This window comes from Notolepis coatsorum, assembly GCF_963971535.1.
Source record: "Notolepis coatsorum genome assembly, chromosome: 7".
NCBI classification, from domain to species: domain Eukaryota; kingdom Metazoa; phylum Chordata; class Actinopteri; order Aulopiformes; family Paralepididae; genus Notolepis; species Notolepis coatsorum.
In genome coordinates this window covers 26383320-26397866 of record NC_140171.1, presented here as the reverse complement: position 1 = coordinate 26397866, position 14547 = coordinate 26383320, and the positions used below count along the sequence as shown (strand labels likewise).

Below are 14547 nucleotides of genomic sequence, written 5' to 3'. Positions count from 1 at the left end.
GATTGGCGCTGAACGGTTGGCTAGTAGTTAACCCGACTATACTCGTGACTGGCGTTGAATGAGTTAATCACCCATTTCTGAACAGACTTTTATGAAATTGTACTACATAAGACTTCAGGCTATGGACCCACAGTGTTTTCCAGCTTATACCAATTTTTTGGGATATAATTATTTTGGATATTGTAACTACTACAGAAAAACGTGAGTACACAAGTACAACTCAAGTTCAACTTCAGCCCTATGTTACTCTATTTCATTAGCACTCTTTATTGTGTAAGAAACTTCAGAATGTTATCTTTCAAAAGAGACCAGGCTTATGCATGTGCAATAAGTATAAAGATACGCTTGTAACGCTTAACAAAAAAAAAGTATGCAGTCCTCAAGTTTGAGTAAAAAGAAAATGGACGCTTTTCTGGTTGCATGTTAAAAGGTTTCTCTGTAATAATTTTTTTTTCCAAAGACCCAAAAGATGGGACGGTATATTACACTCTTACACTAAACATGTAATGGTACCGGAATTTGGTACAGATTGATTTAGCGTGAATCTGTACTGAGTATGAGTATCAATTTAATTCGGTTGGTACCCTTAAAAGTACATAGTTCGGTACCCAACCCTAGTCATAAGTGATGATTGAGAGGGATTATGTTTGTATGAGTCTATAAATAGTTTTTTGGGGGATAATTCTACTCATTATGCCTTTAAACCGAAGGTACTGCAAACCTGACGTCAGCTATGAAGCCTGTTGGGCTGACGTGCTGTATTTAGTAATAGACAAACCAAACTGATATTTTGTGCCAGTTCTACATTCCTGCTATCCTCCTGTTCTTCCCCTCTGTGTCTGTTTGTGTGTGTGTGTGCTTGTGGGCGCGCCCACAGCACAGGCTATTTGAAAACGCTTCCGCCTCGACACAAGTTCAAGTTTGATGATCCCTTCTTAGCACTGTAATTACATAAAAGAACTGTGCGAATAACTTAAAAGTAGCAGGGAATGAAATCTGCTAGGAATGACCATATCCAGACACGTCTCGGAAAAACCTTCGGTTCATTTGTCCCTCGGGGTCTCGACTTCATTCCAGTCATGCTTTGTTGCCATCTCATCTGTTTTAGTCACTTCAGGCCGTAGTGTATGAAGTAGAGTTGCACCGTCACTTCAGGCTGTAGTGTATGAAGTAGAGGTGCACCAAATATCAATTTTGTAGAACAGAGTTCAGTACAGAATACTTAATTAAGTGGACCGGCTCACACAAGTACTGATGCAAAGTACTTCTCAATTTTAAATTCATGCCAACTAGTTTGGACTTTTTGGAAAAATAATTACACAGGACTGAGTCTGAGGTTTTACCTTGCACTGAAGCTTACGTCATTAAAGTATTGGAACAGCTTTTTGTCAAACTGAGTGCAAGAACTTAGCAACTGGATCAGTGACGATACTAATACTAACGATATTATCGGCGCACCTCTATTTAGAGATGCACCGATCCGATATTGGTATCGGTATCGGCCGCCGATATCAGTCAAATAGCTGGGTCGGGTATCGGTAAAAAAAAGAAAATATATCTGATTTATTTTTTATAAAATAAGAAATAACCATTCAGTACATTTATATCTATGTGTTAATTTGTTACATTTAGTTGCACTAAGTTAGGAAAGTAATGTTTTAAGTCTAGCCTGATGTTGCCTTGCACAAAAGAATGATCCCAGTCTCTTCCACACAGTGACAGTGAGGCATACAGTTTATTAATTGAATGAATGTTTATTTTCTGTCTTTGTTTACAACAAATCAAAAACACACTTGTGATCCTTTACAATTCTTAAAAACAAAATATATTTTAATATAAAAAAATAAAACGTGGATTAATAATTTTTTTTACTTTTTTGGAAAAATAATTTGGACAATGGGTATCGGTATTGGCCGATACTCAAACCTAGGTATCGGGACTGAAAAAGTCAGATTGGTGCATCCCTACCTCTATTATGAACAAATGGCAGACATTGAAGGTATATTTTTCCACTGTCTGCGTGCCAAGACATGACTGGCCTTGTTTTAGTGGTCCCGGTATGTTGTACATCATATAGTCAGCGTTGTACAATAGTGACCCTGTGGTGCAACAGAGCCAAAAGCTGTTATAGACTGTTTCACAGGGATTCTGTTGCTAGGGGCCAGGTTGGACCGTCAGTTATTACATTAGCAAACATTGCAACAGGAAATAAACCTTTTAGAATGTAGATTGATTGTCACACAAAGTGAATGCAGAGCTGCTAGCCTAAACACCTCTCCTGGAGTTTTAAGATAGGCTAGCCGCTCCGTATCTGAATCCATTCAATTGTACTAGGCTAGACTAGTTTACAGCCGGATAGCTTTCTACTGAATGCACAGAAAGGAAATTGGTATCTAGCTTCATGTCTGACTCTGGAGAAGACGGTAAGCTTAAGCAACCCATAATGTTGTTCTTTTAAGAATTCGCATGTCATTCCTGTGCCCCAGGGCAGTTAATTCAGTATGTACCACGCTCTCCTAAAGGAATGGGGCAGAAGGCAGAGATTATTCTTAGTTCTTATTCTTAGTTCTCAAAGCCAAATCAGGTTTATATCCTGCTATTGCTTCCATGCTGAACCAGAATTTAAATCTCCTTCGTGTGAAAGAGCTCACACAAAAAAGCCCAAAAAAACTTCAGTGCCCCAATTATTGAGTCCCAGGTTTGACATCCAAGTGACATCATACAAATTGGAGGGTTCTTGTCAAGTCAAGTGTTCCTCAATCCCCTTGGGGATACTCGGGTGTCATAGCAGCATGGGGGAGGGGGAGGTACAGAATTGAACATGACAATAATAGAATGGCAATACACTGTAGACAATGTATACTCTTATCGATAATAGTATACATGGTGTATAGTAGTAGCTAGGGGTGGGAATCGCCAGAGACCTCACGATACGATACTATCGCGATACTTGCGTCACGATACGATAGTATCGCGATACTAAATATATCGCGATACACTGAGTATTGCGAATTTTTTATTTTTATTTAATTTTTTGGGATCAAATTTAATTTATTACCTTTTTTCAACTGCAAAGTAAAACTTTGTCAACATGTTTTATCTAATAAAATAAAGTTCAGTCTGTTCATCTCACTTCAATCATTTTTATTGCAGAACATGGTATTTTCTCAAGCAGACAGATGTAAACACTGTAATCTTTGTTGCATGTACCTGACAAACTGAACTGTTTGTATTCCAGTCATATTCCAACTTAACTGAATGCACATGTGTGTGTGGACTACTGTACTATTACAGGTATTGAAATGAACAATGCAACTTCCTTATACACCTTTTTCTTTTTATGAATAATTAAATATCGATACTTGGCGTCCCTGTATCGCGATACTACTATGTATCGATTTCCCCCCCACCCCTAGTAGTAGCACACTGTGCCAGGGATTTTAGAGAGAGACATTATGTTAAAACATATTGACTGAACTGTCCTGTGGCACAGGAATAACGTGCAGTGTGTGAATTCTTAAAGTCCATTACAATTGGTCGAACATGTGTGCCATGAGACATGTTCTGATCACCTGGGTGAAACGTGGAAGTGATTCTCTTTCTTTTAACCCTCCTCCCTCAAACCAGGACTCAATCTGTATCCCTTATGTACCATATCAAATATTCATTCATTTTCCGAATTTTAACGCCTTAAATGGCTAAATGTTTTTGTGATTAAGCATTATTTAAGACTGAAAACTAAAAGTGAATTATCTTCCATCCCATACATTTTTTGGGGTGGGATTATCAGAGCCTGGAGTGTCAAAGATTTTGATGCATTTGTATTGTTTGTGCAGTGATTGTATAGCTCAATCTGTATCCCTTATGTACACAAATGTACATGCAATACAGACTGCCATAGAACTATTACCTATTAAACATTGGCTGGTGTTGGGCGGCTACGTGGCGTAGTGGGCAAGGCGCTCGCCACGAATGACGGAGACGCTGGGCTTGCCTGTTCGAGCCCAGCGCTCCACATTGCTTTCAGTTTAGCTGGTCGTTCATACTAATACACATTGGCCGTATTAGGGGGTGGGAAACTGATGGGTGGGGATCGGGCGTTGTGGACAGCGACTCCTACAGGTCGGTTGGTGCGCCTGCGCAGTAGAATCAGGAAGTGTCGGGGCAGCGTGAGCCTCCCACGCGTTAGTCCTCGCCACTGAGAGATCGAGCTGCGCAGGTGAAAAGATGAGACTGCTGTTACCTCAAGTACCGGAGGGGACTTGTGCTATGTATGACTTAGTCCACATTGCAGCCGGCTTGTGGGAGGCAAGAAACAGCGTTCGTGACAGGGGAGGGTTGAATTGGATGATACGAAATTGGGATGGGAGAAAAAATATAGAAAATGGGAGAAAAAGTGGATAAAAAAAAACATTGGCTGGTGTTAACGTCACTAGGTACTAGCAGGCACTCGGCTCTGCACCATGTCCTCCACGAACCCTCTGCTCACCAGCACCATGTGACTACATACTGTATGTTAAAGGGGACATGTACTATACATGTCATTTTTCAGTCTCTAGCATTGTATTATAGTAATAGGAGTTAGTATCAATGTGTTTTAGTGTCTAAATACCATATTGGCGGATTGCTCTGATTCAGCTCAGATAATTTCCTGCTCCAGTAAATTAGTCCATCCTGATTTGAAGGCCTGAGTCACGTCATTCAGGCTCTGGGTAGAAGACAGTGATGTGATTGGCTCTGTGGTTGTAGCTAATGCCCGCCCACAATCTACATAGACTAGACAGCGAGTGGAAAACCACTTCCTCATACTGCGAGGCATAGCTAAATGACTGGTAGACAGGTAGACAGAGAGAGAGAGAGAGAGAGAGGGGGGGGTGCGAGAGAAAAAAAAGACAGGCCGTCTCTTCCTTGCGTTTTTTCTCTCCCTGCGGCAGCTTGTGGGGGGGGGGGGGGGGGGGACCTGCCGCGCCACACGGGAGAGGGGAGGAAGGGAGGCCCCCCCCCCCCACAAGCTGCCGCAGGGAGAGAAAAAACTAAAGGAAGAGACGGCCTGTCTTTTTTTTCTCTCGCACCCCCCCCTCTCTCTCTCTCTCTATCTCTATCTCTCTCTGTCTACCAGTCGCAGACTGTGTGGACTGACTGTCACTCAAAGTGCTTATGGGTGGAGCCAGGTCATAACAGCCTGAAATCTTGAAGCTGGAAAATGATGGTTTTGAGTACTTGATTAGAAATATAAAAATGCATTAAAAAAAAAAAAAAAAAAAAAAAAACGTACAGATGTCTTCAATAGACTAACAGGAATTGTGTAAAGTTGCCCAAATAGTGCTAGGAATAGCAGTACATGTCCCCTTTAAACACCACGCTCTTATCCATTCCACCACCTGAAAATGATCTAATTGAGGTGGTATTTAACTCAGGGGGGAGTTTACACCAAGGGGCCACCATTGCACAGTTTCAACCTTGTTACACTGGCTTGATGTTGACTAGTACATGATACATGATCCAAAATAGGAAGCTCACAGTATAATCAAATGTGTCTTAATATGTTCTACTGGAGAAATGGTTGCAAACTGTAGATCATACCAAACATTATAATGAGCTTCATAGGCTTCATTGGCTCCATCTAAGTTGCCCAGTTACATGTGTAACTGGCCTTGGGGCGACAGTGGTTCAGGAGGTAGAGCGGTCATCTGGTAATTGGAAGGTTCCCGGTTCGATTCCCTCTCCTCCTGGGCAGCGTGTCGGAAGTATCCTTGAGCAAGACACTTAACTGCTCCTGATGAGCAGGTTGGCACCTTGCATGGTTGCCTCCGCCATCGGTGTGTGAGTGAATGGGTAAAATGTGAGGAACAAATTGTAAAGCGTTTTGGATAAATGTTTTACCATTTACTATGAAACTGATTACGATGTACAGTTTACAACCATTTCCACAGTAGAACTACCGGTATATGCAAACACATCCGATTATACTGTGAGCTTCCTATTTTGGAAATGGACATGCGTCATGGCTTTTGATTCGGGCCTGGTGAGAGGATGCAGCACAGTGCTAAATTTCTCAATACTAAAGCAATCAATGAAATGATCACCGGCACTTGTCAACATCATGCCAGACGAGGTTTAAACAGTGAGTTTACTATAGCAGAAATGGAGCAGTAGAGATGGAGCTGGCTCTGCCGTCGCTTTTCAAGCCTTGCACTGTGGCTTGAAAACCACAGACTGCCAGAGGCACCAGCAGCTTTAAGCTGGATAATAATTTTTTTATTAAATAATAATAATAATAATAATAATAATAATAATAATAATAATAATAATAATAATAATAATAATAATAATAATAATAATAATAATAATAATAATAATAATAATAATAATAATTTTATAAAAAATAAAAAAGATTGTTTGGCAGGCCAAAATAATTGGATGGGTTCAGCAAAAAAAATATGTAATTGTCCTCCTCATCTCTCGCAGGGTGGAGAATACGCACGGAGATCTGTTCTGAACGACAACGACAAACACATGACATACTATTACAGCGACGCAAAAACCATGTATGAGGTCTTCCTACGAGGGCTAAGGGTGTCAGGTAAGTTCTTGAGTTTACTCATTAGTCATATGTAAAAAGATATATAAATAAATGTGTTTCCTTCATGCAGAGTGAACACTTTATATCGAGGTCTCTTACCAGAGATGTGCTTATCATTTGACAGGAAATGGCTATAAATTAAAAGGCATGCAAAACGTCGTCTTGACACCAAACCAACCGGCTACTTGACTAAGATGGTGCAGCGTTAGAAGAGCGAGTGTCATTTTATGATGCTTTTGTTTTTCCTTCCTAGATAATGGACCTTGTCTAGGATCTAGGAAACCTGACCAGCCTTACGAGTGGCTGTCTTATAAAGAGGTAGGAGATGGGAGATGTGTCGAAAGAAAATGTCCATTAAAGGAACACGCCAACATTATGGGAAATGCGCTTACCGTCGTCTCCAGAGTCGGACAAGAAGATGGATAACAATTTCCTCTCTGTGTCCGGTTCAGTAGAAAGCTATCCGGCTGCAAGCTAGCCTAGCTTAGCACAAATGAATGGAAGCGGATACGGACCAGCTAGCCTAGCTTAAAACTCCCGGAGAGGTGGTCCTTATCGGCTTTCTTTTGTGCTGTGCTAGGCTAGCTTGCAGACGGATAGCTTTCCACTGAACACACAGAGAGGAAATTGGTATATATCTGGGCAATTCACTTTTACAAGGGGCCACGTGAGAAACCTGAACTGTGTTGGAGGGCTGAACCAATGATAACTTGAAGTTAATTCTGCTCAATATTCATTATCTCCCATTGAAAAATGTAACGCGGGCCGGACACGGACGCCCAAAGGGCCGGAAGTGGCCCGTGGGCCGTAATTGCCCAGGTCTGAATCTAGTCAATATGCAGTATACTGTGAGCGGGGTAAACTGTAGACACTGGAAGCAACACATCCAAACCAAACTCTTAGCTGCTTCATTGGAACTCAAATGTACTGTTGTATTTGTTTGTAGGTGGTGGATAAAGCTGAGTACGTTGGATCTGCTCTTCTCCATAGAGGACACGCCGTAACTGGAGACAAGTATATTGGAATCTTTGCCCAGAACAGGCCAGAGGTAAGATAACACCAGGAACCAGGACATCTATATATGCAATGTTGCATTTTTACCTTCCTTATTCTCTATTATTCATACATTACATTCATCATCATCACCATCATCAAACCTTTATTAAAAAATAACTCTGAAGACCATTGAGGTTGCCCTCATTTACAATGATGTTGAGTAAACAGACATAAATAAGACAAAACAAAAGGTAGTAACACAATTAGATAAAAACAAAGATAGAAATAAAGAAAACCGGCTAAAACAGTTGCATATTGATATACTGTGGTTTGTAGGGGTGTAATGACGCATCGATTAATCGAAATGCATCGATTCTAATGTGACTATTTAACTGCATCGATTTGAAAATGTTAGAATCTATTATAACCGGGAACAAAAAGATTTAATGTTATTTTTTTGTGTGTATTGTTTTTATTGACTTATAGTCCATTCATGCTGAGTGAATCAGTTCCCCCAGCCACATTTGTGTATTCAACATTTTTTGGGGGAATTAACTGATAGAAAATGAATAAAAAATTAATCGAATCGTGGTCAAATGAAGATATTTCATGATGCATTGAATCGTTGCCTGAATAATCGTAATTGAAATTAATCGTTGTGAGGTCGCATCGTTACACCCCTAGTGGTTTGTGATAATGTTTTTGAACTGTGCAAAGGTTGGAAGAGTCATATTTTAAAGTGTGTTGAAGGATGTTCCATGAGTCAAGTAGCATTAAAGGAAAAGGCAGACTTTCCTAGATCAGAACATTTAGCACAAGCATATTTTTATTTTAGTGAGTTCAATTTGGCCCAGAGTTCCAATCTAGCAACATTGTGACATACAGTAGCTTTGTAAATAAACAAATGCCAATGTTTCTTTGCGCCTCTCTTCAAGAGAAGGCCAACCAACTTTATTATAGAGGAATCAATGATCATAGCTATCACCAGTAAATTAATCGGAGTGACAGAGCGAGTCAAGGGGTTTAAGAGTGGAAGCAGCAGCATGTCCATAAATGACATCATCGCCGTAACTCAAAACTGATTATTACATACTTGTATTTGTTGCTTTTTTCTCTTCTCCATTTTACTTGCATTAACGTTTTAATGTATACTTTTTAAAATTGTATTTATTATTTGTGACTTTTGACCTCTGACCAATCTGTGTGGTTTCTTTCAGTGGACCATTTCAGAGCTGGCTTGTTACACATACTCCCTCGTTGCGGTTCCACTGTATGACACACTAGGCAAAGAGGCCATCGACTACATTATTGACCAAGGTACGTACCTTTTCCGTGTTATCTACAAGGCTGCAGACTGGGCACTGCCTGATCACTGTTAACAATGCACCCTCTCACCTTAGTTCTCAAGGCCGCTAGGTTCTTGTCATCTAGACCGGTCTACTTGTATACTGTACTTAAATCTAATAAATAAATCTAATAAATATATGCACCATGTGACCACATCTAATTTCATGCCTTGTGTGTCTAGCTGGCATCGCCACGGTGATCTGCGACGTAGCAGACAAAGCCACGTTGATCCTGGACTGTCTCAGCGGTAAAGAGAGCACAGTGAAGACCATCGTCCTCATGGAGGCCTTTGACACCGAGCTGGTGGACAGGGGGCAGAAGAGCGGCATCGACATCCTGAGCTTGGATGAACTGGAGGTGAGAGGAGCGTAATACGCTGTCACTCTTTATAGCAGTAGTGTTGATCTGAATGAAGCTCTGATCATCAGCATGGAGCATTGTAATACGCTGTCACTCTTTATAGCCGTGTTGTTGATCTGAATGAAGCTCTGATCATCAGCATGGAGGAACTGGAGGCGAGAGGAGCGTCACACGTTATCACTCTTTATAGCAGGTTGAGTTGGGTTTACTTCGGTCAAGGCACATAGTACTGTATATGTGGGTCATCATCACCAAAATGATAGACCAACGAATACAATGTAGATTTGGCTTAAATGGGTGGGTCGTCTCTATCTGCTTACATTGTCATAACTAGCAGCTGAGCAATAGAGAGTCTTACGAGGGCAACTAATGCCGAATGTGAACCTAAACTGAGGACTACATTTGTTATGGATACAGTGGCTGTTGTTAACGCGATGTCCTTCAGATAACAGGGGAGCTGATGTTGTGTGATACGTGAACAGAATAACCTAATTTCTCATCCCTACAGCATCAGCAATAGGTGAGATTCAAAACATAATGTTTACTGCATATTAATAGATGGAAAAGGTGGTTGACCTAATGCCCCCCCCCCCCCCCCCCCCCCCCCCACTAGTTTTGCGGGGGAGCTGTGGATGAAGACTGCATGGATTGTGCTGTGATAGGACTCCATCTTTTGACAACATCATCGATGGATAGGAAATAAAGCTAGGGGTCCAAAATTCAGAATTGACCCTTCAAGATATGAGTTGCCATTAACCTTCAAGATATTTATGTGGAAAGGTTCATCTTTATTTTCCACAAAAATATATATCATTCTAAAATACATGTTTTTCTCCTGATTGATGGTCCACTCATCTCACAGCATGGCATTTCATTGGCCTATCGTGCAATTTACTTCTTGGATAGGAGACGGATGTGTCCTATAGATGGGTTTCTCTGCAATGGTATGCCAGATGTGTCCTATAGATGGGGTTCTCTGCAATGGTATGACAGATGTGTCCTATAGATGGGGTTCTCTGCAATGGTATGACAGATGTGTCCTATAGATGGGGTTCTCTGCAATGGTATGACGGATGTGTCCTATAGATGGGGTTCTCTGCAATGGTATGACAGATGTGTCCTATAGATGGGTTTCTCTGCAATGGTATGACAGATGTGTCCTATAGATGGGTTTCTCTGCAATGGTATGACAGATGTGTCCTATAGATGGGTTTCTCTGCAATGGTATGACAGATGTGTCCTATAGATGGGTTTCTCTGCAATGGTATGACAGATGTGTCCTATAGATGGGGTTCTCTGCAATGGTATGACAGATGTGTCCTATAGATGGGGTTCTCTGCAATGGTATGACAGATGTGTGAGCACAACCGGGAAAAGCTGGACGTTGGGCAAACAAATGAAAAGATGTGTTGTGCAGTAGATTGCACTAATTAATTTGTGGTGTGGAAGAAAAGAGGGTTCTGGTTTTTGTCCATAATTTCGGAGAATGAATTATTCAGGCAATTGGCACAGTCTGAGACACTTAATCTTCTAATAAAAAAAGAAGTGCACACGTCCAGCAATGTGTACACATTTTCCCACATTATTCATATATTAACATTCTCAAAAAACTAAATATTCGTGAGACCTACAGTATGCACGAAGACGAGGCCAATAAACCGTAGCAATAAACGGTAGCATTAACAATAGCAATGTAAAGAAGAAAGAAACCTGTATATGGCCAGTCCTATAAATACAGGCTTGGACAAACATGTGTTTATCCAATTCACACATAAGATAAGATAAGGTGTTCCTTTATGATTCCCCTTGGGGAAATTCAGCGGTCATAGGAGGAGGAGGAGGAGGAGGAGGAGGAGGAGGTGGAGGTGGTACAGACAGGGTAATAGAAATGTATGAAAATAAAAATATATGAAAATAAAAATATAAAGAACAAGATAAAATATGAATACAAAAATAAAGGTGAGGGTCTGGTCAGCCGGACAGGTGAGACATATGTATAATAATAACACTATGTATGTACAGCCCCCCCCAGTATCATATACAGATTATATCCTGTGAAAATATATATAGGAAACTAAAGCCAACCCCATGTGAAAATATATATATAGCTAACTAAATCTACTAAGTACAATGTGGAATACTCCATACTGAGTCTTAACAGCCCAGACACACCAGCCGCGCTTGCGGGTTCCGCGCGAGAACGCATGCTAGGCCGGGCACACCGAGTCCGACTTCAGAGCGGGCGAAAGTGCACGGAGGAAGGCACATTTACATTGGAACAGCTGTAAATGACTAGTCTATATGCGAAGTCAGTCCCCGTTTGACTATTTTTTAAAGATTTCCAGTTCCAGTGTTCTATTGTCTATTTCGCATGTATAACCAGTTATTACATAATTAATTAGAATGTTAGAATTCATTTTAGAATGATCACTGATCAGTGTGACTGTACTCCTGAAAAAGTATAGTAATATGGTTTATTTGTATTGGGAAAGATAGACACATTAGCTGGTTGAACAACATCTATATGTGTGGTAATAATGCAGATATTGAGTGTATTTCTGTGAAAGTTTGCGTGGCGCACGCCTCTGAATCCAACCAAAGTGAAAACGATCGCTTCCAGCCCACGAGTCGTGCGGCCAGTGGGCACAGCTACGTCCGTTAGCATGGGAGTGAAAGTGAAGCGCTGGTCACCCGCCCACCCGCCTGCCTTCACGCGTGGCTGGTGTGTCTGCGCTGTTAGTCTACCCTGGTATATGTAAACTGGCGGATTATCAATAAATATAAAATGTGCGTATACTAATAAGATCCAAGGTGCTAATGAGTGAATGAGTGACGGCGAAGTCCTTGCACGAGAACAGTTCTCAAGTTTTCCCAGCCGTTAGTTCTCCAGCTGTTGTTAGTCCTCTGATGGCTACTGGCATGAAGGACTGACTGACTGATGCACTTTGTGGTGTTGTGTGTGTGGGGGGGGGGGGGGTGTTGTGAGTCTATAGCTGATAGCTAGCTCCTCATAGAGGGGATGGGAGGGCTTCTCCAGATCTATCCAGTCCAGTCTCCAGTCTATCTCATTTTCCTCTCCGCAACCATTGTCTAGTCCGACTCTCACGGAGCTAGCCTTCCTCACCAGCTGGTGCAGTTTGTTAGTGTCTCTTGAGTTGATGTTACACCCACACACACACGGTCACGCACACGCATACACACACACACACACACACACGTTGAAGGCCCTGAGTCTCCTCACGAACAGCCTGCTCTGACCCTTCCAGTTTATTGCATGTTGTACAACTACATGGGAATTCACCCCACAAATAACAATTGTATTAACAATGGAAGAGCATAAACTGCTTCACAATGGCCTCACTCAAATGATGGAACGAACTTCCCCACCACAGTCGGGACAGCTGAAACCCGCCCAATTTTCCGCAGTCGACTAAAAACACACCTCTTCAATCTTAAAAACGTACTTAATACTGTCTTTTACTATTATGTACCATACCACTATGTACTATGTTACTATCTTATACTACTACCCTTATTCGCCCTTTATGTTAATGACCTGGCGCAAGAAATCAAGCAAGCCAATCTTGGTATTCCAATAGATAATATAATCCTAAGTATTTTATTGTACGCTGATGATATTGTTTTGTTTGCAGAAAATGAAGCAAATTTACAAAACATGTTGAATATTATGAGTTCTTGGTGCATGAAATGGAGACTTGCGATTAACAGTGAAAAAACACAGATTATGCACTTTAGGAAAAAACACGAACAGCAGAGTAGTCATAAGTTTCAATTTGGACCAACGCCTCTGATTTACACACATTCTTATAAATATCTTGGTTTTACCTTTAATGAGTACATGTGCTTCATAGAAGGAAGGAAAATAATGTCTGAGTCAGCAGGAAGGGCGCTAGGGGGCGTGTTGAGTAAAATGAAAGTGTGCACTGACCTTGGGTTTTCAACATATACACAATTATTTGATTCAATGGTGGGTTCTGTTTTGTTTTATGCTGCTGGAGTATGGGGTTTTGATGATGCTCCTGAATGTAATGCGATCCAGAACCGGGCCATAAGATACTTTTTAGGAGTCCATAAATACACACCAAAAGGGGCTATAGAAGGGGACATGGGGTGGGATTCTTGCTTGGTCAAGCAAAAGGGTGAAATGGTGAGGTTATGGAACCGCCTGGTCCAGCTGCCAAATGGCAGGGTGACTAAAAAGATTTTTAATTGGGACAGAGCACACGGTCATCCCTGGTCAAGAGAGATGTCTATGATTTTTTCTTCTACTGACTTGAGTATGATTTTTATGAACAATTTGCAGTGTAAGGTTCACATAATTAAAACAAAATTATCAACAATCCATCAGGATAAGTGGAAGGTGGAGATTTTGAAAAAACCTAAACTTAGAAAATATATTGCAATTAAAAATGAGTATTTTACTGAACCTTATGTAATGTTAAACTTAAAGAGAAGACGGAGGTCTCTGTGTGCCCAGTTGAGGTCTGGCACCCTGCCATTGGCTGTGGAAGTGGGTAGATTCCAGGGTAAACCTGAGGAGGAGCGGCTGTGTGTTCTGTGTGATCTGGGAGTGGTGGAGGATGAATATCATTTTGTTTTTTATTGCCCTTTGTACACCACTTTGAGGAGGGCTTTATTTGAAAAAATTCAAATTGCAAACCCAGATTTGTTTTGGCAGTCTGAGAGCTGTATGTTGAGTTGTTTTTTTGTGGAGGACATCTTCGGTTTTGCAGGATTTTTGGAGAAGGCATGGCACCTGAGACAAAACACACTGTATCCTATATAATTGTATTTGAATTCACCTTGTTTTTCTGTTTATTTACATTGAGTACAGCTTGTGTTATATTACGTTTTATTGTATTTTCTTGTATTTTTCTTTTTTTATGGCCATCTTGGTCTATGTCATTTGTTAAGTAATTGGTAAAGTATATTATTATATACTTATTGTTATGTGTCTTGTAAGCCCATATGGGCTGGGCATACATCTGTATGTAAGACACGAAAATAAAAAATATCAAATCAAATCAAATCAAACTACCTATCGTGCTAATATGTCTATACAACTATGCACTCGACACTATTTGATGAACAACGCCACTGACCCTTAGCCGCCAGAAATGTACCCCTCCTGCTGACTTGTTCACAATTTGTAAGTTGCTTTGATACAAGCATCAGCTAAATGACTAAATGTAGTTCTGTGTTATTTTTTTCTCTGACTAAATGTCTTTGTGGTCGAGTAT

General features: G+C 40.9%; 1 protein-coding gene across 1 annotated transcript in view; it reads left to right on the top strand.

Annotated features, from left to right (window-relative positions):
- acsl1a (acyl-CoA synthetase long chain family member 1a) overlaps positions 1-14547 on the top strand; it is a 60094-nt gene that overhangs the window by 31582 nt on the left and 13965 nt on the right. The window contains exons 3-7 of the mRNA XM_084319100.1: positions 6469-6583; positions 6837-6901; positions 7530-7631; positions 8797-8896; positions 9108-9283. Of these exons, the coding sequence (XP_084175226.1) occupies positions 6469-6583; positions 6837-6901; positions 7530-7631; positions 8797-8896; positions 9108-9283 (558 nt within the window). The remainder of the gene's footprint in view (positions 1-6468; positions 6584-6836; positions 6902-7529; positions 7632-8796; positions 8897-9107; positions 9284-14547) is intronic.